At 45.5% G+C, this 25,815-nt stretch overlaps 1 protein-coding gene and 1 pseudogene across 2 annotated transcripts in view; both read right to left on the reverse strand.

Annotated features, from left to right (window-relative positions):
- The window catches only part of Zbtb46 (zinc finger and BTB domain containing 46), a 69,610-nt gene that overhangs the window by 16,184 nt on the left and 27,611 nt on the right, over positions 1 to 25,815 (reverse strand). For both annotated transcript variants that reach the window (XM_034493834.1, XM_076930424.1), the window contains exons 2-3: positions 21,382 to 22,351; positions 8,940 to 9,224 (exon numbers count right to left, since the gene is read on the reverse strand). In XM_034493834.1, coding sequence (XP_034349725.1) covers positions 8,940 to 9,224; positions 21,382 to 22,318 — 1,222 coding nt within the window. In that variant the 5' untranslated portion in view covers positions 22,319 to 22,351. The remainder of the gene's footprint in view (positions 1 to 8,939; positions 9,225 to 21,381; positions 22,352 to 25,815) is intronic.
- LOC117704714 (U6 spliceosomal RNA) lies at positions 23,957 to 24,057 on the reverse strand (annotated as a pseudogene).

The following is a 25,815-nucleotide window of genomic DNA, read 5'->3' on the forward strand; positions in this document are numbered from 1 at the left end:
AAGACAGCTTTTCTCTCTGGCTCTGTGGCTCCCAAAGGACACAGCCATCCACTTCAGTGTTCCCTGCAGAAAACATGTCTCTGGCTGCATTTAATACTCCGTTCCTACAACGCGCCTGCTCGCTGCTCGCTGCTGTTGTTATTTGTTTGCTCTTCATGAAGCTTCTGGACTCCTTGACGTCCTTTGCCACTCGGGACTATTCAAAACTGCTATCTTCTCAGCTACTGCTTTTGTCTCTTTTCTATCCTCCCTTTTGAAATGTCAACCATGTAAATGAGCCACTGTCCCTGTGTTCAGTTCCTTTGTTTAACAATCCCCTTTGAGCTCAGACATTTACCACATTTATCTCTAGCTGACCAATCTACTTTCTGATGTCTTCTGCTATGTCAACTGATTTCAAGTTATCCAATGAATTCGTTTCCCTTTTGGGGGGCTTGGAGGATCTCTTATAACCCAGACTTGCCTCATACTCAGTATGTAGCTGGAGCTGACCATGAACTCCTAATATTCCAGCCTCTACCCCCGCCCCCAAGTGCTGGGGTTATAGTTGTGAACCACCATGTGTGGCTTACAGCAAATTCTTCACTTTAGACACTGCACCGCCAGCTCTAAAATGGCCACTTGATTCTGTTTTTAGAGAGTCCAATTATCTTGAAATCTTCTATAATTTAGCCTGATTTCCTTGCCTGTGTGTCTCTTTGTGATAGCTGTCATCTTTTCTGATGTGGTCATCTGTGAAGCTACAGGGTCCTGAGTTAAGTCAGGATAGCCCTTTGTTATCTTCTATTCAATCCTGGATATTCAGTGTTAAAGCAGAGGAATCTCAGGCTAGATGATCTTTCCCGGCAGATGGTGAAGGCTGCTGCTGTTGTAGTTGGCTCTCGTAGAGACAGACCCTGAAGAATGTCCTGATCGTGGTGTGATGCTCCAGCTCAGCTCCGTAACCTGAGAGCCCAGGGTCCCCTCAGCTTCTCACATGGCTCAGCTTCTTGCTCATTCTGGTTCTGCTGTTTGATTGGCATGGCCTCCTGATTTTATAAATCTTGTATACTTCTGGAGTGGTACTTTCCCATGTATGAAGGCTATTCTGGGTACATGTGTGCAGAGTTGGGGGTACCTTATCTGTATTTTCTTGCTTTTGGTAATTTTGACCCTTAAGAACACCTTGAAAAACCACCTCTGTATCAATGGCACAAAACACAGCCACTCTGTGCTCACTCCAATAAATGTATCTGTGATACCCCTAGAATGGAGGTGTCTCTCCTCAAGGCCTCCCAACAGGGTTGCCTTAGAACTTGGTGCCTGATTTTTGTATGTTTCTGTAACTGGACTTTGATGGTTATTTTTGGGGCTAGCTTGTTGCCTGGAAGGTACAAGCTAATTGTGATTGAAACTAGAAACTCAAAGAGGTTTTTCAAAAGTTTTAAGCTAAGTACGGTAACATATTTGTGTAAGCCTAGACTTGATGAAGTCAGAAGTTTAAAGTTATCTTCAGCTACATAGTAACTCTGAGGTTAATTCAGACTGTCTCTAAACAAACAAATAAAATTCCTTAGAAAGAATGCTTTTTTCTTACTACGTGACAAATTGCCAAAATGATTATGGTGGATACTACATTATTTATTTAAGTCGTAGTCTAACTTACTGAGCCAATGCTCCCGTCTCCAGAGTGTCAATAAGTAAATGCATACATACTCAGTTACTTTTCTAGAAGAAGACATTCATGTTTATGAAACTACCTCTGTGGTTTTAAGAATTTCCAAACACAGAGTGTCTTGTGGCAGTCTAATAGAGATAAAGCCAACTTCCAACCACTGGAACTCTTCAAGGAAGATGAATGTCACATGTTGGTACAGCCTCTAAAGCTGCAAAATCAAGCATTAACAGCAATACTTTAGTGAAATGTTTCAGTGACACCACTTTAAAGTGTGTCCAGGGGCCTGCTGGAGACTTCACACACTCGATGGCCACAGTTTTAAGGAAGGTAATACTAGCAGTACTGGTGATGCAGCCAGCCATCTGGTCCACACATGTCTGTATCCTACCACTCTATCCACCATAAACCACCTTTTCAAGTTCTCTGGAGCCTGTCCAAATTTTTAAGTCATTAAAAAAAAAAAATCAGCTCTTGGCTAAGGGCACACCGGGCACCTCCAGAGTGTAGATCTTCAAATGGGCCCCAGGAATACCTCTTCCCATGGGCTGCCCAAGTTCATAAACTCCAGTGCCAGGTTATTCTAGAACCTTTCTGGGTTCTCTTGCTATTTGACAACAGGTGAGTCTTCCTCTGGCTTGCTGGCACCTACCATCTTTACAATTACCTGCTCTTAATGTTGTGCTAGCATCAAATCCAACATATTTGCCAAAAGTCTAGCAAAACTAGACCCAACAGAGTGTTTGTTTGTTTCTAAAAAACAAGTACAGTTCCCAGTAATTCAACACTTTGAAGGGAAGCAAAGTACAAGAGGTCATGGCTGTACTTAGTCTTCAGAACTTCATAGAACACAGCTGAGCCAGGGACAAGCAGCACTCTGTATGTCTGCTCATGTCAGCAACCCAATGTGAAACTCCTCACCTGGAAGCTGGGCTACACCTGGGACCTGCCCACAAAAGGGCACTGACATAACTTTACCTGGAAGCTGGTAGAGGATTGGAGACCAGACAACTGCCAACACATGCTCTGTGTCCCACACATACACCTGCCATCACCTGCTTTGCCACATGAAGCCACACTCCAAGTTCTCCCATTGGGCAAGCTGCAGCAAATGGACACTGTAGTAGAGCCTAGAATACTGGAGCCAGGCAAGACAAATTAAACACATGATTCAGAGATGACAGAAGGTGCCTGAGGAGATTTCTCCTGCCTGGATATATCAAGGCAAGTCACAAGGAGTCTTTCTGTTCCCAAGGAATATCTTCATTGTAGGGTCCTTAGATGACTTCAGAATAGAGCTGTTTGTACCTAAGGCCACCTAGCACAGCTACCCCATGCTGGGCAAAGGCATCCAGGCCTATGAGAGAGATAATGGCCAAGGAGGTGCTAGATGCTTGTTCCCAGCATCCTGGCTGGAGAGAACCGGCTGGAGCCAAGTCCAGCAACAAAGGCCCAGCCTATCGTCCTGGTCACAAAAGGTGTCAGCCTACAATCAGAGACAGATGTGTTACAAACCTTCAGATGAGAGAAAGTTGGGCAAGATTTTTATAGACAACACACTTGGTCACCCCTCACTCACCTGGTCACTGTCCAGATTCTACAAAGACAACCAGTCACTGGCACCTGGAAAGGAAGGCTGCCATTAATTCCCAAAGAACAGACGCACAGAAGACAAGCCACCAGTAGAGCACCAACACTGGAGATACTGCTTTAGAAAGGCTACTGAGAAAGGGCACCTCATTAATGCCAGAATCCAATGTCTGAAGCCATATTCTTCTTGAAAACTTATGGGGTTTTTTTCTGAAGGCAGCAAACAAACAGGCCTCTTCCTGGTTGGCAGTGACCCCTATAGCTTCAGGAACAGGAGAAAGACTCCACCTGGTACCATTGGGCTCCAGGCAGGGTTGGATGTGAGTGCAGAGTCTCAGGTGGCAGAGGCTCACACTAAGCTACCACAGAAAAACCTAACAGAGATGGCCATTCTCATTATCTTTAGGGATGGGTGCTATATGAACCAGATATCTTTGTTAGAATTTAAAAAAAAAAAAAAAAACAGAAAAGCAAGATCTCTTCACATAGCTCAAGGAAATATACAAACTAAGCACAAAGCTGTGTAGCACACACGTCACTGTGGGATGAGGCCAGCATCAGTGGAAGCTAATGATGGCTCTGCTCACTTGAACTGTTGAGCTGAGCATAAAGAGAAGCTGGAGGTCGGAGGGCTTTTTTTTTTTTTTAAGATTTATTTATTTATGTATATGACTGCTGTATCTGCATGTATTCCTGTATGACAAAAGAGGACATCAGATCCTGTTATAGATGGTTGTGAGCCACCAAGTGGTGGCTGGGAATTGAACTCAGGACCTACTGGAAGGGCGACCAGTGCTCTTAACCACTGAGGCATCTCTCCAGCCCTAGCAAGGGGGCTCTTAAGACCCTTATGCCATGCTGTCCCAAGTCCTCTGCACTTTGCTCACTGGACAAGTCCCAAGATACATCATTGGTCTTAGGCTGCCCAGGTGTGCTGGTGGCCCTTACATCTTACCTGGGCTAGGGAGGCAGTGCTGGCTGAGCTCCATCTGGAGCTCTGAGTATATAATGTAGAGACATATGTGCTCTGCTCCAGTGCTCCCCATGGGCGTCCCACAAGCACCATCAGTGTTCTCGGAGTGTAGCTGGCTCCTCCAGCGTTCCCCATGGCATCCCACAAGCACTGCCAGTATTCTTGGAGTGTAGCTGGCTAGGGCACAATGCTAGGGAATGGCTGGAGATGGGTGTTTTGGGGAACTTTGCAAAAAACTGGCCAATTCCAATAGCAGGGGTCCTTGCTTATGACTTGTCTGGGATGGGGTCTCTTTCTAAAAGCAAAATGTGTCCAATAGAGGAACTAGCACAGAAAGCTGTAACTCACAGCATCTTGCTCTGAGAACCAAACTCCTGACAAGAACTCCAAGATGCTCTAGTCCTTTCCAGCTGAACATGTGGCTCATCAAAGTAGGAAATGAACTAAAATTCCAGATGAATCTAGAATTAGGTTACCGTACTGAAATGCTTATTTAAACACCATAAGAAAATATTTTTTAAAAATCTCTAAGCCAAAACAAGCTGCCTTTGTTCTCTATAGAGTAGGTTCCTGGGCCTCTGCCCTGTGGGGCCTGTGGCCTCAGAAAGAAGTATGTCCACAGTCCAGTATTATGGCAGCTTCAGTGCCAAGTTCACCATGTGTCTAATTTGAAGGTAGATAGCTAACCTCTTAAGACCTGAAAGGAACATGGAAAATTCTCACAGGACATAACTGTGCGATGCAATTCTCAGGGGACCATCCATCGGTGTGCTTGGGGATGGCACTTTTAGCACTTTGGGGTCATCAAAGACAGTGAAAACAGTGGCAGAGTCTGTGGTGTCAGAGACTCCGAAGACCAGCTGGTCCTATTTGCTATTGTAAATCATGGACTCAAGCTTTTATAGAATTTCTTCAGGTACAATAGAAGAAATAAAGGTATCAAGGCCTCAGGCGGCTCAGTGAGCACCCACAAGTTATAAAATAGTAGCAGAGTGAGCTGGAGAGATGTTAAGACCATTGAGTGCTCTTCCAGAGGTCCTAAGTTCAATTCCCATCAACCACATGGTGGCTCACAACCATCTGTAATGGGATCTGATAACATCTTCTGGTGGGTCTGAAGAGGGTGACAGGGCTCATCAGTCAAGGGTGTGTATTTCTCCTCCATAAGACCTGAGTTCAGTTCCCAGCACCTACATCAGGTGTAGCTCCAGATCCAAAGGGATCTAGCACCTTCTTCTGGCCTTTGTAAGCACAAGGCACACAAAAAAATTATATATTTAAAAACCAGCAAGTACAGGGTTTGATGCTGTATACTCCTGTATCCTAGAATGTGGGAGGCAGAGAGAGAAGGGTCAGAAGTTCAAGGTTAGCCTCAGGTACATATCAAGCTTGAAGCCAATCTGGGCTAAATGAGACCCTGCCCCCACCCCCACCCCCAAAACAAGAGAAAAATCTTCACCTTAGCCAGGCAGAACTGTAATCATAGCACCCAGGAGAATGTGACAGGAGACTTGAGATCTGTCTGAGTTACACAGCAAATTGGTCGATTTATCAAGATTCTGACTTTGTCTCAAAATCAAAATTAAGAATAACTGTAGAGTATCTCAGTGGCAGAGCACTGGTCTACAGTGTGCAAGGCCTGGGGTCAATCCAAAATAACAAATAACAATAATACAAAATAACAATACAAATAAAATACAAAATAACAATGAAATCTTTAAAGACTATTGAATTCCATACAAAATTGCCATGGCCAGACCACATCTATATCAGTGTGTGAGCAGACAGTCAGGTCATAGATAGGCACCTATGCTTCACGTCCCGCACCACAAAGCAGCTCCAAACCACATCAAGGAGCTATTGTCACCTTTCTCCAACAACATTCCACATCCACTGGGACTTGTGTCCTTCAGGTCCTACAGTGGAAGTCGCAGCCCCACTTGGATAAAGCTTGACACCAGCAACTCATGTGGTAGTTATGAATCCCAATAGAAAACCAAATCCAGCCAGACACAGAACAGCCAGAATCCTGACACCCTGGTCACCAGGGTAATCTTCTTTCCCACGTGCCTCTCTAGAGCTCATCAGAGCTGAAGCACGAGCTCCTTGAGCTCTCCCCACCCCATGTTTCATTCTAATATAGCACAGAAGCAGGTAGGCTTTACTTAGGGTTAGAAGACAATATTTAAAATGACCTACTTGTCCTTTAGCGTCTACCAGCCCAACAGGTGTGTTTCCTGTACCACACACAGTCAAGGTTCTTTAGTTCACACTCAAACCCCAAATTCTGCCACTTTAAGGAAAGGACAGGATCTCAGTATATAGCCTAGGTTAATTCAAACTCATGATCCTTCTGCCTCAGCCTCCTCAATGCTGGGAGTACAGGTGATTACCACTACACCCAGAAGAATTCTGTCAACTTCTGGCCTTAGTCATAGAAAATAAAAGGGCAAATATATGAAAACATATTTAAGATATTAAAAACAAGGAAGTTAAAACATCATTGAAATACCAAAGTATCAAACCCCAAAGCCGGTTCCACCTGTAAAGGACAGAACAGGAAAAGCCTTGGCAATCTGCAGAAGTACAGGGGTATGTACGCTAAGCCTCAAAGAAGGTCCCAAGGACACCTTGCTGCCCTGTACCACCTCCAAGCTTTATGAAACACAAGCTGAGAAGTAGCTCATACCAGAAGAGATAGTTAAGAAAGAGAATACACATATACAGCCCCATCCCAGCCATCTACTATCCTGGCTCAGCTATGGCACTTCTTAAAGCAAGGAAGGCCTAGACCAGGGTCACCCAGACAGCAGGACAAGAAAGAAGGGTGTTCTGAGGTCAGACGTAGAGACACCAAAGATCCTGAGACAGAAAGTGAAATTGCCTCTTAGGCTGGCTATGCCCTCTGACTGTTTACTGCATGTTCCTAGCAAAAAACAGGCTAAAATTTCTTATGAACAGAGCTCACATCAATGTGAAGCTACCAGATACAGAAATGATAGAAAGCCTGCATCCCACAATTATTAGAAATGATAGAAAGCCTGCATCCCACAATTATTCTTAAGGACAAACAGCATCTGGGGAACCAGGGAACCAAGGAACAAAAGTGGAGTTTTCACCGCAGCCTCTCCTGAGCAGGGAGTTTATAGTACATTGGACACACATGTCCCATGAATATGGAGGGAGAGTCAGAATAATCTAGATCCCACCTCACCTCCACTGGTCCACATTACCCACAAAAGTTGCTGGATTTCAGAAATCCTCTGTTCATGGGAATTCCAGGTGCCCCAGATCCCCTGTAACCACCCCCATGAGCTGTACCAATACTCTGGGACCTTGAGGAATCTAACACTCTCTGCTCATAAATACATTTTGCTCTTGAGACATTCACCCATACTGCTTGTCCAAACTATGGTCAACACTCTCAGATGCCATTTGTTTAATAAGTCTAACAGCTATGGATTGGCCCCATCCCTGTTTCTCAGATGTGGAAAACAAGGCCTAAAAGTGTTTATGGAAGTATGCCTAATCCCAGCTTGCTTCATGGCCACTTGACAGGTGACTTGGAAATAAAGAGAACAGACATCATTTTCCACCTTTGGTCTTTATTTGCCATAAGTAATCTGCATAATTACTCAAACCAATACAAAAGCCCAATAATACGTCAGTGTACACGAAAACAAAACTGTAAACATGCTCCAAAACAGTGCCAGCATCAAAGGTGACTGGGAACTGTCCTGTGACTCGGTGGCCTGGAGGATGAGCAGTCACCACCATATATGCACTTAGGCTTCCTGTTGTTCTCCAGCGTGGGGCGTGTCTCTTCCTCCCCCACAGAGAGAAAAGTATCAAGTCATTTTCTCACACTCACGCTGAGTACTAGATGAACAGGAAGTTCTGGAGCTAGATTGGTGCCCAGGGCCATACCATTCTCCCCGCATCACATAGATGGCTGCTATAGTCAGCATGTACGATGACATGGGAAGCAGCCTGTCTTGTGGCTATGAGCTCTGCAGATGCTAATGCCTCCTGTCTCATAGGAAAAGGCAGCTTGGGGGAGCCAGCTGCTAAGCAGCAACTGTTCTCCAGCTGCAGCATGGTCAGTCTGCGGTCCGTATTTCAGCTAGACACACTAAGGTCTTAAATGTAGCATCCAACTCCTTTTTAAGAACACATATGTGACCAGCACTTTCTAGCAAGAACAAAGCAAGCTCCACATCCCTGGGTCAAGGGCTCTCTGCATGTCTCCTACACAGAACAAAGCCCAGCACAAAGGCTGGGCAGAGGGACCAGTAGAGGGAGCCAATGCTTGTCCCTTGGACACAAAGGACTATCTCCTGAACCAGACCTTCCACTGGCTCAAAAGGAACTTGTGGTTTTAGATTTACTAATTGTGTGAATTTTTAAGCTTGGTGGATTTTAGGTTTAGATGCTTCAAATTTGAGGACAAAACATTCCAACAAACACTCACTGCTCCCTCTTGCTGCCAAACAGCACATACCAAAACCCTCCTTGTTCTGTAAAGCAAGCGTGCTGGTCTCATAAGACCCAACGCAGTCTACTTCCTGAAAGACCTGAGTTGGAAGGTGGTCGCAACCCAAAGCAATCTGCCTGACAGGCAGGCTAGATACAACCTCATCCTCAGTGACACCAGGGTCAGGGGTTGAAATAAGGTGCTTAAATAAAAGGAAGACACAGTGACACACTAGAACTTGCACTTACGAGACAGTGAGTGGGCACCTTTGGGCAGGTACTCGAACAGAAGTGAGCCATCGTCACCGAGCACGTCAGCCTTGAGTGACAGCAGACTGTTCTTACTCATGAGTGCAGCACGAAGATTGGCCACTGCAGTAGCCTGGTGCAGTGCTTCCTCCTTCTCTGGGGTGAGGGGTGGGCCCAAGTAGCTGGTTTCTCCTCCTAGTAGGCCCTCGTCGATGTGAGCATAGAGCTCTGCTCTCTCGCCTCGGCTGTCCAAGCTGCTGGCCTCAGTGACCGTCAGGTCCACATCTAGGGATGGGGAGGTACACACAGGTCATTTGTGGGTATTTCAACTGGGAAATGAAGACAATTAGAAGAATAAAGGCAATAAAGCTTCAGTCCAGTCCAGTCCAGCCCTGTGGACCAGTATACTTGCCCAGAGCAACATGAAATGAAGCCTTAGTGTATCGTGCCACTGATCCCACCTGCCCACATCTATAACATGCCACACAGCACAGAAGACTTTACAGTCTAATAAGAGTTTCACTCAAAACCAGGGTAGAAGGCCACTGACCCTCAATGGGGGGGGGGGCAAAGACCTGAGCTCAGGCCCAGCTCTGGGGCTATAGGATCTCCTCTTCTCACAGAGCAGGGGGCATTCAACATGTACCAATAACCATTACAGCTAAAACTATAAAACTCTTAGAAGAAAAAACTCTATATGAACTTAGGTTTGATGATGGGTTGTCAGACGCTAAAAGCACTAGCAATGAAACATTAAAAACTGGGCTTTATCATGGTTAAAAACTTTGTGCCAGTATGATGGCAAATACCTGCAGATCCAACACTCAGGAAGAGGCAGGAGGACCAGGGAGCTCAAGGTCATTCTTAACTACACGGTGAGTTTGAGACCAGCCTAGGCTAAATGAATGTCAAAAATAATAAAACAAAATACAAGATAAATAGATAAAAGCCAATATGCTTCAGTGCCAACCCACAGAATGCAGAAAGATGCACAACTCATACAGTTACCTACATACATATTTGAGACAGGATCTCAAGTACGCTATGCTAACCTCTAACTCTTTAGCCAAGGATGATCTCGAGCCCCTGATCCTCCTCCCTCCACCTCCTAAGTCCCGGCACTGCAGGTGTTCGCCACAATGCCTTGTTTACATGGTGCTGGAAACTGAATCTAATTCCTATAAATACTAAGCGAGCACTCTACCATTGAACCACATCTCATCCCAGAGTTATACCTACCGCTGATAAGACATATCTCAAGACTCTAAAAATCTCTTATAATTCAATAATAAAGGTAAATAAAAACGTGTAGTAGGCCTGACTAGACAGCTATCTAAAGATACAGATGGCCAATAATCTCACAAAATGATATTCAAACATCTTTGTCATCAGAGAATGCAAATCAAAAACATAGGTAAGGGTCTGGAGTAGTGACCCGATGGGTTAAGAACACCTCCATTAAAGCATGCAGCTCTGAGTCTGGATCACCAGCACTGAGGTAAAATGTCAGGCATGACTGTGCTAAGTGCTTGGCATACCCGAGGCCTTGGGTTCAATCCCCAGCACTGGAAAAAAAGGCAATTTCACACCTGGTAGGAACAGCATCTACCAAACCAACAGAAAACAGCAAGTATCACTGAGGAGATAAAGAACCTGGTGTCTCGGAATAACAGAGAACATGAGTCCTGCAGCTCGCCATGGAAGGCTGGCAGTTTCTCAAAAGTGAACTGGCCTAAGGCACTCGGTTACAACAGCTGAGGTGACCAAGGAAGGGAATCTGTTTTCCTTTATGTGAGGAAGTAAAGAAGGGGTTAATGTCACATATGACCTGAACCCAACGTGTTGCTCCACCCTCCTGCTGTAAGGCCCCTGTCCTGATGAGGAGATAGTCCTGTGAGGCCACAGTGAGAAGTGTCCCTGGAAGGCATGTGCTAATGACCCCCAGACCCTTTCCCCAGATGCACAGAATCGAAAGAGAACACTAGAAACAAAGAAAACATTAATGTTCTGTGCGCTCAAGGCCTCCTAGAGCATGGCTGACATCCGGAAAGAAATGCTTAACAGCAAAATCAAAAAGGAAACTCCACAGTAGAAAAGCCATTCATCATGAGGAAAGAGTCTGGAGCTCCCTGAGACACAGTTTTTAAAAGCTAAAAATCATGCAAATACTCGTGAAAAGCTAGCATGCACTTTGGATGACCTAGGATTTAAGAAAGCCAGTGAGACACACACACTGAGACACACACATACACACACACACACACACACACACACACACATACACGACACCAGACCCTCCTGGAACTGGAATTATTGATGATTGTGAACCGCCATTGGGTGCTAAGAATCAAACCCAAGTCTCCTGCAAGAGCAACAAGTGCTCTTAGCTGCTAAATCACCCCCCAGACCAACAGTTTTAGCAACTTAACACTTAGGGATTAATAAAAATTTGAAGTGCATTTCTCTATAACATCTAACTTGCTGACTCACAGATCGAGACACAAGTGGATGGTGGGACTTGGACAGCATCTTTGTTCCTGGCTTCCAGACTTATTCAGCCAGCTGTGACAAGAACTGTCCCGACTCTCTCCAAACATAGCTCCAAGGTAAACAGATCACCTCCTACAAAGGCTACCAAAATGCTTCTGTGAACTTACTAAGAGCCAACACGCCCGTAAGCATCCTTACCGAGCTCTGGGCTGACTGAAGCACACACATGTAACATGGCGGACTGAGCCCTCACCATCACTGTCTCGGGTGCTTGAGGCAAACAGATTTGGCGACACGTTCGCATTAAGTAGACATTTTTCGACTTATTTATTTTATGCACATGAGTGATTTGCTTGCATGTTATGTATGTGCCTAGTGCTTGCAAAGGTCAGAGGAGGACACTGAGTTCCCTAGAACTTGAGTTACAGATGATTATGAACTGCCATGTGGATGCTGGGAACTTGAACCTGGATCCTCTGCAAAAGCACCAAGTGCCTTTAACCACTGAGCTGTCTCTCTAATCCTCAAGCAGAAGTCATTTAATAAAATACAACAAGATGCCAACAACTGGGAAATTCGGCAACAGATAAATCCACTATTTCATTTTTTGAGCTTTTCATAGGCCAGGCCATCCACAAACGCAAAACAATCCCCCTGCCTCAGCCTATGGAATGCTGGGATTACAGGTGTGTGCCACCATATTAGCTTCAACTTTTCCTTAATTATGAATAATTGTCTAGTAGAACACTAGAGTTACAAACAATGTTGTTCTAACTGTAAACTTTAAAGCTCCAATTGATTACATGTGTATTATACACCAAAAGATAATAGTAGCTTTCACCAAAGAGCTCACCTCATCATACACTTGCCCACGAGAAAGCTGTCAACAACCTGAAATGATGTCATAGTCTGATCCCCAGACCTGTGATTATGTCACCTTCTGAGAAAGTCAGCAGGGATGAGACAGAAGGCTTTAACTGGAATCACAAGGTTCTTAGTAGCAGAAGGAAGAGGCAAGAGAGTTAAAGAAATGAAAATGGAGGGAGGGTGGAAATGGAGTGGACCATTAGCCAAGGGCTGCAGAAATCTGTCTACTGTCTGCTGACCATACAAGACTCCCGGGTCTACAGGTAAATCAAATGTGTTGCTTTAAGCCACAAAATATAGTGGCACTTTATACAAAGGCTAGGGTCTTGAAGTGCCAGTTGTGGTAGTCCAAACAGTCTAGTAATGTGTCTGTATCTCAGTGCCCTACATTCACGGGGAAGGAGTCAACTCACCAGGAGAGTAGAGCCCTGACTGGGGAACAGCTGCCACGGCTAGTGTGGAAACTAAGACCTGCCAAAGTGCCCTCAGCAGGACAAAGGCCAAGCCATGTGAATCAGCTCTGGGATAGGCCATCCCCAGGATGCAGGTTGAAGGTGCTGGCCATCTCAGTGAGCTGCAGGGCTAGCGGCTTACCATGTTTCTGCTGCACATTTGTTGTAGAAGGTTGTCCGTGTGACCTAATAGCTATTACTATCTCAGGAGCAGCTGTGAATACTTGAAAGTGAACCTCAAGCCTGGGCTTGTTGATGTTTCCTCATAGAAGAAAGCACCTTTCTGTCAGATAAATGTAATTCTTTTTTGTTTGGTTGGTTGGTTTTTTAGTTTTTCGAGACAGGGTTTCTCTGTGTAGCCCTGGCTGTCCTGGAACTCACTCTGTAGACCAGGCTGGCCTCCAACTCAGAAATCTGCCTGCCTCTGCCTAATGTAATTCTTTATGTGGTCTTGTGGTCTCAAAAAACTGATAGAGCACACGGCATGTCAAAGGTTAACTGAGTGAGGGACTCCATCTAAGTGGTCATTATCCAGATGCAAAAGGATTTTTTTGGTGATGTGGCTCTTTTGGGGGTCACCCCTGCTACTAAAAGTAGCCCTTACCCATGCTATACATGTAAGACCAATGAAGTCACTGGTTCACCAAATTGACTTTGATAGAATTACTTTGGGTCACTCTTGATGCCCTGTTTGCAGCAAGTACCTATTTGTTCCAACTCTCTATGGGAAGTTCACTTGTCTGACACCTCAGCTCTGGGATAGGCAAGGTATTTTTTTTTCTCTAAGATTTATTTATTTTTGCCAGGCACTGTGACATACACCTTTGATACCAGCACTCAGGAGGCAGAGGCAGGCAGATCTCTGAGACTGAGGTAGGCCTGGTCGACAGAGTGAGTTCTAGGACAGCCAGAGCTACATAGAGAAACCCTGTCTTCAAAAACAAACAAACAAAAAAAACCCAAACAAACAAAAAACAAATAAACAAATGAAAAAGATTTCTTTTTATTTAAGATACATGGGTGACGAGCTGTGGAACTGGAGGTGCAGGCAGCTGTGAACAAGGTGGATGGTAAGAACTGAACCTGAGTCTTCTCCAAGAGCAAAAAAGTACCTTTAAACACTGAGGCAATCCAGCTTGCAGTAACCTCAGTTTTTAAGATGACTTTCATTATCTTTTGTCATTTTCTTTTATCTTGCGGTAGTTAAGGATCAATTCTGGGACCTCTGCCACTGAACCTTAAAAGTCCTCGAAGAAAGCCATTACACGAAAGCTTTCAAATTAGCATATGAAATTATACCAGTGGGTTTAAGCCTACAATCCCAGCACCCAGGAGGCTGAGGGAAGAGTGTCAAGTCAAGGCCAGCCTGGGCTATATGAAAACCGCTATCAGGAGTCTAGGGGATGGAGAGGAAATGGCTCAGAGTTAAGAGTACTGGCTGCTCTCTCAGAGGACCAAGATTCAGACAAAATACCCATACTCATAAAACACAATAATAAGTTTTTGTTTTGGTTTTTGAGACAGGGTTTCTCTTTGTAGCCCTGGCTGTCCAGGAACTTACTCTGTAGACCAAGCTGGCCTTGGACTCCGAGATCAGCCAACCTCTGACTCCCGAGTGCTAGTATTAAAGGTGTGTGTGCATTCCCACACATAGCAACAATAATAAAAAAAATAATATTGGGTGGGGGAAAAGGACTGAAGCCCTAGGTGCCAGCAGAAAGAATAGAAACAGGTAACCTCGGGAGGTAGGAGGTTGGTAGGACGCTCCAGAATGTACCAGAAACCTGGGAGGTGAGAGAATCTCAGGACTCAAAGGGAGGGACCTTAGATGAAATGCCCTAGAGTGGAGAAAGGGAACTGGTAGAGCCCAGCAGGAAGACAGGGCATCAAATGAGAGATGGGGTTGACATCCCACAGTCAAAACTTTGACCCATAATTATTCCTGTCTGAAAGAACTGCAGGTACAAAAACGGAGAAGAGCCCGAGATCTCTTAGTCACTGGACCTCCAACTGGCAGCATGCAGCATACACCAGCTGATATGAAGCCCCCAACACATATACAGCAGAGGACTGCTGGGTCTGGGTTCAGTTAGAGAAGATGAACCTAACCCCTCAAGAGACTGGAAGCCCCAGGGAGTGGAGAGGTCTGGTGGGGTGGGGGGAGTGGGTACACCCTCGTGGAGACGGGAGATTTGGGGGGAGGTATGTGATGTGGAACAGTCAGAGGGTGGACTGGGAGGGGGATAAAATCTGGAGTGTAAACAAAAAGAGATTAAATACTTTTTTTAAACTTAAAAAATATAATTTTAAAAATAGTATAAATTCGCCGGGCAGTGGTGGCACACGCCTTTAATCCTAGCACTTGGGAGGCAAAGGCAGGCGGATTTCTGAGTTTGAGGCCAGCCTGGTCTACAAAGTGAATTCCAGGACAGCCAGGGCTACACAGAGAAACCCTGTCTCAAAAAAAAAGTATAAATTCATTAGATATAAATTTACCAACTGATTTCTCACTCATATATCCACGTTTTAATCTGAATTATTACAGATTGTAGAGCCTTGGAAAAAAGAAAATCTGTCAGCCTAAACATTTCAACGTAAGTAAGTTCCTTGACTTATATGAGGTATGCTGTTAGGGCATGAAGCATCACTGGCTACTCTGGGCCAGCTCACTAGGCACCGGCATCAGCATGGCACTTTTGTGGCAGTCTATGCATTCTAAAAACAGAAGAGAATAAAACTCCAAGCTCATATGAAAACAGGACCCAAGCAGATGGTAGGTCTTATGGGAGCTGCTAAAGGAGAAGCTAAGTCCTGGAATGTGCCTGAAAGGCAATGTCTGTCTGTCTGTCTGTCTGGTCTGTCTGTCTGTCTGTGTCTGTGTCTGTGTCTGTGTCTGTGTCTGTGTCTGTGTCTGTGTCTGTGTCTGTGTCTGTCTCTCTCTCTCTCTCTCTCTCTCTCTCTCTCTCTCTCGGAACCTTGCTAGACTACAGCATGGTGATCAAACTACAGACCTGCATTACAGTAGGAAGTTAACCACAGGAAGCACCACCATAAGCCCATGCCTTTAATCTCAGCTCTTGAGATGTGGAGGCAGGAGAGTCATATGTTCAATGCCAGCCTAGGCTACAGAGTGAGATATACTAGTAAAACAAACCAAAACAAACAAGAAATACCACCACAGATAAGCACTGCTCAGCTCAAGGTGACTATCCCACCAATTTGCATCCTATCAGAACATGGCTTCTTTGCAATAAACCAGAAAATCTCTGCAGGGTCTGGGGTGCCATTGCTCTGCCTACTGTCAACTCAACACATGGCTGCTGGGTCCCCAGAGGCCTATCCCTCTACACAGTTGTCTTGTCTTTTCATTCCTCAGCCCAGGTGACACATTCCACCAGACCAGGAGGCGCTAAAACAGACTTTTCTGGTAGGGTCCATATACTACCAGCTCTGCCAGGTACCCCGGGGTGGCTAGACACTGGCCTCGACAGTCTCATCTCAAGAAACGTTTAGGCTGGTCTGTGTTCATAGGAACCATGTTGAGTTCACCCTCTGTAAACTCTTTTTTTTTTTTTTTTTTTTTTTTTTTTTTTTTTTTTAAGAAAACAGCATGACAAAAGAAGCAGTTCCCTTAGAGCTCAGCTGAAGAGGGAGGGACACTGAGACCCTTCAGTACTACCAGGGGGCTCTGGCTAGGGACTGCTTAGAGATGCAAAAGGGAAGGTTGTGGACTGAGTCCACCTGCCCCACCTACATGAAAAGTCACTTCGTGTACACGGGTATATCAGAGTCTCAGTAGACCCTGGAGCTCAGCCTGTCATAAGCACTCCTGGATGCTAGGACACCCTTCCTATAGAACTCCATGTTTCTGACCTATGCTTTCGCTTGCCTCTTGTCTTGCCTCCTTAATGTTCTATGGCAAAAGCACCGTCCTTTCCAGGATTGGCAGGAGGGTGTGATCGACTTTTCCACCTCGGTGCCAGGTCCTCCTTTCAACAAAACCACCACAAAAAGAGCAATTTTGACTGTCTGGTCACCAGGTGCCACCCTAAACACTATAACATGGTCCAGTCAGAACTGACCTCAGGAGGTTCTATCAGTCATATTTCAGAGGAAAACCACACAGGCAAGATGGTGAGGAGAGAAGGCGGAGAAAGGTGAAGCCCAGATCAGTGCGACGCAATGTGCGTGTGGGCAGGCTGAGCCAGGAGCTGTCACCTTCCACGCAAAGCCACAGAGTATTTCCTTTACAAAGATCAATTCTGAAGGAAAACAGAAGAGAAGTGGGTCTGGGGATGAGAGAGCGGAGGAGCTGAGAGGAGTGGAGGGAAAGGAAACTGCAGTTGGGATATAATGTATGAGAGAAGAACAAATTAAAAAAAACAAAGATGATCAAATGTGTTATGCTGTCTAAATGACAGCATGACAAAGTGACTTCATCAACAGCATAGTAAATGTCCAAGCCTAGTGAGCACCGGGGCAGCCTGTGATACTCTTCACAACCGCGAGATCTGCACATGTGCAACACAGATATGCTCACACGGTTGTTACCCTGTAAGTCTTCCTATCTGTGTTGTGTGGACCAGGGTGGCTATGACCGTCTAGGAGGCTTTGAGCCCTCCCTTCAGCCCCCATTCACTGCTAGGATGGGACAGGAAGAGAAATGTAGGCTGCATCTGACCCAGAGAGGAACAGAAAGGCTCATCCTGAAAGCGCATGCCACCATCTCCAGGCAAGGAGGTTCCACAGAGTGTGGTCACACTGCATCCCCAAATCCCTCATCTTCAGCTAGAGCTACACTGAGGTCCTGACCTATCCCAACGTGTGGAGGTTCAGTCTTCCCAAAGTCCAGTACATTAATTCAACAAAGCCTTTAACTTTAAAATAGCTTCACATTTTGATGCTTGCAATATATTTTAGGAAGGCATGTAGCTGGGGCCCCTGGAATGTTTCTTCACCATGCCTGAGCTAGTTACTATTTCACCTCATAGAGGTCACTAGCTACCATGAGAATCATCACTGACCTCTCTTTGCAGATGGATCAGGGGAGGCTCCACCCTGGGAGGTTCCAGAGAGGAGTGATGAGTATCTAGCCAGAAGGCTTGCCTGTGTCCATCACATGGCTATGTACAACTTATTTAAGGCAGTTTCCACCAGCTAACACATAAATGAAATCAGTTTTAACACTGATTTTTTTCAGACCTGTGTGTTATAATGCATTTTTGTTTTGAAAATCACTTGTAAAAGTTAGGTGATCAGGAACCAGGAAAGAGACACACAGAGAAGACATGGCAAGTGGTCAGGACCCACCTCAAGGCTTCACATCTGAGCAACTGCTCACAAAGTCCTAAATGGCACCTGACACTTGTCCGTCTGTCTGATGTGTGTCTTTAGAACACAGACTTTCCTCCTACTATGAACAGTATATCAATCTCTAACTCTTTAATGAACACAAACTGACCTCCATCAAGTGTCATGATTTATGTTTCCTAATCTTAATCTGAGAGCCAGGGTGGCAGAGGCTCAGCGAATGACACATTACCATGACATGCAGGAAGCATCCCACGCTGCAGCCTACATCTCACATCCTTATCTCAGCCTTCAGAATCCCCAGGCAAAGGCAGTTCACAGTTGCCTTGGCAACCCAAGGATTTAAGACTAAGGAAAGTATACAGCCAAAATCACTTGTTGGATTCTGAAAACACCTTCTGCTCACTGGCTGCATTTGAAACCTCCAGCCCACGGGCTCTGGAATTGTTCCACTTCCTAATTTACCATTGACTCCCATGGCATACATGCCCCCGGCATTGTCACTTGCTGGATAACTCATTGGGCACACACATATATTCTGAGATAAGTGGAGGATGCCTCCCAACATTCCTGAGCCTCAAAATGTACTCTAAAAGTCTCAGCATTCACTAGGTTTGGGTCAAAACTGATAAAGGATCATAAGCAAGTCCAGCAGGCAGACATTACTATCCAGTCTGCTGCCTTAAGTACCTCTCCAAGGACAACTAGCAGGAAATGACTGACATTCTTCTGACTCAGCTCAGTCCATCCCTAGGGAGCATAGGGGCTACTTGGAGACATGTGTACATGTCAGGAGATATCTGTGGCTGTCACAATTGTGACAAATGTCACTGATACCTTGTCAGCACAGCCCAGGGACTCTGTTCAGTATCTTCCCAGCCTCAAAACACCCAGAAAAGAAAATGACTCAGCCCAAGGTGGAGCAATGCTGAGCAAAACCAACTTTTACAAACATTTCAGAGTCTGGCTCTAGCTCTGTACCATGTAGCTCAGTATTAAAAACACAGCACAATAAAGAACTTTAAAATTGAAGTGTGTATAGAGAGATGGTTCAGCAGTTACGGGCACTTGTTCTTGCAGAGGACTCAGGTTCAGTTCCCAGGACTGATATGGTGGCTCAACCATCTTTTCCAATATCAGGTGATCCAACACCCTCTCCTGACCTCTGATCTCAGTGAGCATCAAATACGCACATATACACGTGCAGGCAAAACATTCATGTGTATAAAATGAAAGTTAAAAGTCTTCCAAAATAATTTGTATTGCATGTATTTGTGTGTGTGTGTGTGTGTGTGTGTACACACGCACAGATGTGTGCCCATGTAGAGATCAGAGGACAACTTTGAGGAGTTGGTTTTCTCTCTCTCCTTCCATCTTTATGAAGGTCTCACAGATCACACTCAGTTTGTCCAGCTTGTAAGATAAGAGCCTTTATACTCTTGGACTCATGAATCAGCCCTGAGAAGTTGAATGAATAAGAGCAACAGAACGTTAAAGCAGAGAGGCCTTCCAGCCCAGGGCGACAGAACACTGACTGATGGTTACGGTTTCCATTCTTACTATCCTCACTGTGGTTCCCAACCACGGGTCACTCCAGTTCCAGTACATATAATACCCTCTGTTGACCTCCACCAACACTAAGCGCACACATGGTGCACACACATAAGTGCCAGCAAAACATTCATTCAAAGTTGGGCAATAGTGGCGCATGCCTTTTTTAATCCCAGCACTCAGGAGGCAGAAGCAGGTGGATCTCTGAATTTGAGACCAGCCTGGTCTATAGAGTGAGTTCCAGGACAGCCAGGGGTACACAGAGAAACCCCATCTCAAAAAGCAAAATATAAAAACAAACAAAAGAAAAACACACAAAAGAAATAAATTAAAAAAAAATTTAAGTTCTAGAGAAGAAGCAGTACAACATGAACATGCTTAATACCAGTGAACTGCACTTCAAAATATCTACAAGGAGTGGGGCTGGAGGGTAAGAGGATACACTGCTCTTGTAAAGGGCCTGCGTTTCACTCCCAACATCCATGCTGGCAGCTCCCATCTGCTGTTGGCCTCAGTGGCTATGTGGACTCATGTGCACATACAGTCCCCATTCCCCCTCATGCACATGTAATTAAAAATGAAATAAACAGATACAGGTTTGTGCTGGGGAGACAGCTCAGAAGTTTAAGAGCACCTGCTGCTCCTCTAGAGGACCTGGGTTCAATTCCTAGTACCCACATGGCAGCGTCTGTAGCTCCAGTTCCAGGGGATTCATTTCATCAGGCATGCTTCTGGTGCATATATCTGTGTGTGCAGGTAAAATACCCACACACATAAAATAAAATGAATATTCACAAAAAATATGGAAAATAAACGTTTAAAAACTCCAAGTATATGGGTGGTGGTATATGGGTGGTGGTATATGGGTGGTGGTATATGGGTGGTGGTATATGCATAGATGCTCATGGATGCCAGATACATCAGACCCCTCTGAAGCTGGAGGTACAGGTGATTGTGAGCCGCCAGACATAGATGCTAGGAATTGGACTCAGGTCCTCAGCGAGAGTGATACATGCTTGTGACAACTTGTGACATGAGACACATTCGTCCCTCAGTGTAAAGCTGTTTTTAGTTACAGCATTCCAGTCTGAGGCAGCAAGAAACTGAAGACCAAGTACTACAAGAGCCAAGTCAAAGTCTGGGGTGGGGAGCAGAGCTAAGACCCACTCTAATGTAACTCTGGGTGGCCCTGGCAGTACCAAGGAAAGGCCCAGTGCATGAAGAAAAGCAGCCAACTCAAAATGAACGAGCTTCCTCAATCCTACTGTTCCAGCAACAGACCCTACTATAGCTTATCTTGTTGGTTTCATGGAAGCCCCATGCAGGCAGCGTCTGCATGCTAGAGCTGCATTGATATGATTGATGGATACACCAGGGCCATTAGGGACCCAAAGTCATCTTAGCCTTATGCAGAGCATATTCCTGCAGTCAGACTAATTCACGGTGTTAGAAGGTGACCATGGGTGGTGGTGGCACACACCTTTAATCCCAGCATTTAGGAGGCAAAGGCAAGTGGATCTCTGAGCTTGAGGCCAGCCTGGTGTACAGAGTGAGTTCCAGGATAGCCATGGCTACACAGAGAAACCTTGTCTCGGAAAAAAAACAAAACAAAACAAAACAAAATAACATTTAAATAAATAAACAAATAAATAAGGTGATCATAGGATGCCACTACTGTGAACATGGAAATGTGCCACTTCACCAATATCCATGAGGTCATCAGCCCAGTATCCTGGGCTGCCTACACCCAGCCTGGCACAAGAAAGGCTTACTTGAGTCTCGGCTGCTGAAAGGCCATCCCGATGTGGGCAGGAATGAGGGTACAGGAGAGCCAGCCTGGCTGTCCTCCTCCACCTGCTGTGTGATGTGTCGGACAGTCTCTTTGTTTTTCCGATTCTTCCTCCGGCCTGTGGGCTGCCAGCCATCCCCAGAACCCTGCTCTGATAAAGAGTTCTGTATTGCAGTGTCCTTGGAAGATGGAAGCTCACTTCCTCCATAATGTGATGGTGAAATCTGTTCTTCCTTGATGCGAAGAGACCCATAGCCTACATCTCCAGGCCACAAAGACTGTGAGGAAACATCGTCAGGGCCGTCAGCTTTGGGTTCCTGATCCTCCTTCCCATAGCTGCTTCCTCCTTCATGACAGCTGGCAATGGCAGAGTCTCCAGAAGAATTGGCAGGACTTGTTCTCCGAGCCAACCATGGGGAGATGCTCCTTCCAGCCATCACAGCTGAGATCAACGCCTCTGTGCTGTTGCTGGCTGGGGTGCCAATTTCAAACTCTGAGAGTTCATCTGAGGCATCTGACTTTATGCTGATGTCCAGTGCAGCCTTGATGAAGTCATGGCAGGCCTGCACAATGTCAGTCATCTGTAGAAAGCTGGCAGCTGACATCACCTCGATGACATTCCTACTGGTGAGAGCCAGGTGGGCAGAGTACATGAAGTCAATAATGGCCTTGAAGCCCTGGGCTGTAACAATGTCCAAGTGAGTGACAGTGGCCTGGTCAGATGTCTTCTGTACCTGGCAGTAGAGTGTCTTAAAGTAGCGGCTGCTCCCAAGCAAAACGTTTTTGTGCGCCTTAAAGACCTTGCCCTCTACCACGACACACGCGTCACACAGGACCCCGTGCTGCCTCTGCTCATTGAGCTCTCGAAGCAGGTGTCGGTAGTGAGAAGTGATTTCCATATCTTCCTTTCGGTTGTTCATCTGGGAGTCCTGCTGCTGTGTCTTCTATAGACTCTGTGGGGAGAAGAGAACAGTTACCCACACATAAAACACATTTGCTGTGAAATCAGTCTGCGTAAATGGCAGCAGCGGACCTGCAGAGGGTCAGCATCCTCCCAGCACACAGGCTGCCGAGCCAGGACAGAGTGGAGGCAGTGGAGACAAATGCCAACAGCAGGCCTCATCCTCACAGGCTCTGCAGCACAGGTGTGCTAAGGAGGTCTGAGGTCATGACCCACTCAAACAGCAATGGCAGCTGGGCGCCAGCCCTGTCCCTGGGCAAGACATCTGAACCACTTCTAGGACCATAATGGACTTAAGGTTCTAGACAGAATTCTGCATACAACAGCCAAAATACCCACACAAAATAAAATTGCCCATCAATAGACAAAGTTGTTTTCTCACCCAAACTGAAAAACTAGGTTAAACAACCTAACCTGCTGTCTCCATCCTCTCATTTGATGAAACACCCTTAAAAATAAAGCCAGGCAGTGATGGCGCATGCCTTTAGTCCCAACACTCAGAAGGCAGAGTCAGGTAGATCTCTGAGTTTGAGGCTAGCCTGGTCTACAGAGGGAGTTCTAGAACAGCCAGGGCTATATGAAGAAACTCTGTCCTGAATAACCAAAATAAAATAATAAGTAAAAATAAACACCACCACCACCCCTTACAGAGCAAGAATTCACAGCAGACAGCCACAGAATTAGACCCAAAAAATTTCCAAATTCTGAATTTATACAGCTGCAGAGGTTCTGCTTAGGGTTATCACTGTTCAGCCCCTAGGCTGGGCTTGGCCACAGCTCAGCTCATCGGGAACTTCCAGAGTCCATGGAATGTAGCAAAAGCAATTAGGTTCTCCTAGTTAGCCCCTCAACAAAGACAGGCCCACAAGAAGAACCACAGAATACGTGGTGACTCTCCTGACTCAGTCACTTGTCATATTATATCTGCTATGGCTGCTGTAACCCATACTGCGGCACTAAAGTCTGGATACAAAAAAAAAAATCAAGCCCTCTTGCCTTGCTCCCAGCCTTGGGTGCTGCTACCAAACTCAGGTGTTCTGTGGCTTGTGGCAACATCATCCCATCTCTACCTGTGTACTCTCTGGGTCCAGACTTCCTCTTTCTGTAAGAACACCCCTCCTTGTGGGACCCAGAACCTCCCCAAATGACCTCGTCTTTATTATTTGTATCTGCAACAATATTCCCAAAGGCAGTGACATTCTGAGGTCCTGAGGGTGGTCAGAATTTTGACACTCAAATTATTTAAGGATAAATCCAATCCCTAAGACTGCCTGAAAAGAGCAAAGCCATTACACAGCATCATCTGTCCCCTTTAAACACTGCACATTCCCAGCTGATCAGCAAATGGTTGTGCTCACTTGAAATGACAAAATGTCCTTCTTAGAAAGGAGTCACACTAGACACAGTCCTTCCCTCAGGAGCTTCCCCATGGACGACCAAGCCGCCCCTCTGGGCAGGTCAGGGACTTAGTCATGTTTTTTTTTTTTTTTTTTTAAATCTTTTCATTCTGGTATTGTTAGAGACCGACCCCAGGGCCTCATGTATGCTAGGGGAGTATTTTATTACTGAGCTATAATTCCAGTCTTTTTTTTTTCTTCTAAATATGGAACAATTCACAGATTTGTATGTCATCTTTGTACAGAGGCCATACTAATCTCGGTATTATTCTTATGCAGCTAAAACAAGCACTCTAGCCTTTTTTTTAAGATAGGGTATCACTATATTTATTTTAAGATAGAGATATTTATTTTTAAGATAGAGTATCACTATATATATTTTAAGGTCAAATTCTCAGGCCTCCAGCTTTAGCCTCCTGAGAGCTGGGACCACAGGTGTGCACCATCAGGCCCAGCACCACCTCTTCTTGACTAACTGAAATGTGTTTCAACACTGTACCCTCCCCAAGCCACCACCTGAAATGACCTGTCAAATGTCCCCGGGGGGGGGAGCAGTAACTCTGTGTTCCATCTCGAAGGCTGGGAGAATAAGGCAGGAAACCGTTCCTTCCTTTTTCTCAGACTGCTAGGGTCCCCACCTCCCCGCCCCCCACAGTCAGGTCCCCAGCTCTCTTCTCATCTGACCTGAGAGTGTAAGCAGACTGTCCCACCCTTATCTATCTTCATTTTGTTGATGGCAATATAGGTGCATCAGCAGGGCCCAAACACGCCAGCCTAACCTCCCAGTAATATCACACAAAACCATCTCTTCATCCTCAAGAGTTACTGCAGCAGGGCCCTGAGCAGGTTCTAAGTCTGTGGCTCTGAACAAGAAGACCTTCCTTGTCCTACCTTATCTGTCTCTAGACTTGAAGGCTGGTGGTTAAAGTGTCCCTACTTGTGCACCAGCCCTACCACACTGACATGAATGCCAAATTCCCAAACAGGTAACCAGGAAGATAGTGCTCAGGACAAGCCATAGGGAACATGTACCCACAGACTGAACAAGTCTTCACCTGAGTTCACTAGAGCCCTGAGGACAAGTGTCACTTCCAGATATCAACCCTCATATTTGGGCTGAGGTACGGCTTTATTCTTCATGTGGGGCTTTGTCTCCCTCAGATTAACTCGTGTTGAAGGAGGAATCAGAGCTTTGCAAATGGAAATCACCTAAACCAGTTAGTATCAGCTGACACCTATAGTGCACAGCAAGTGGCAGCCAAGTGACAAGGAACATCAGAACCTTTAAGTACCCTACATTCAAACCAAGATGTATATGTTCCATTATTTATCTATTTACCTATTTATTTAGGGATGATCTCACTATGTAGCCCTGGCTGGCCTGAAACTCATAATTTAGAGCAAGCTGGCCTCAAACTCACAGAGCTCTGGTTGCCTCTGCCTCCCAAGTGCTGGATTAAAGGTATATGCTACCACATCCAGCACATAACTATTATTTTTATATGAGAGATAATTATCTTCCATACTTATTAGACATTTTTTAAAAGCAGGGACATGGGCACGTGAGTGCAGGTATCTTTGGAGTCCAGAAGAGGGTGTCAGATCCTGGATCTCCTGGAGTTAGAGTTGCAGGCAGCTGTTAGGCCACTTGATGTGGGTACTGGAAATCAAACTTGGGTCTTGTAAAAGAATACTATCTACTCTTAACTGCTGAGCCATCTATCCATACCCCATAACAGATTCTTAGGGCTGTGGACAGGACTTAGTGGTATATGGTTAGCATGTGTAAAAACCTGGGTTCCATCTCTAGCACAGAAAGAAAAAGAGCACAAGGGAGAAGCTCCCTTAATACAACTCCTCCTAGGGTTTGTATTTATAAAATAATTTCAACATAAACTGAAAATTACTAATGTATTATCATCCCATTGGGGAACTTAAAATCAGCTGTATATTCATGGATTCTGTGATAAGAAAAGGGAGAAGAGTCAGTGGTAACTGAAAGGGTGAAGAGATGATCTTTATGGAGGTTGGTCTGTCATGGGGATGCACAGGACAGGCA

Source organism: Arvicanthis niloticus, chromosome 2 (assembly GCF_011762505.2).
Source record: "Arvicanthis niloticus isolate mArvNil1 chromosome 2, mArvNil1.pat.X, whole genome shotgun sequence".
Taxonomy (NCBI): domain Eukaryota; kingdom Metazoa; phylum Chordata; class Mammalia; order Rodentia; family Muridae; genus Arvicanthis; species Arvicanthis niloticus.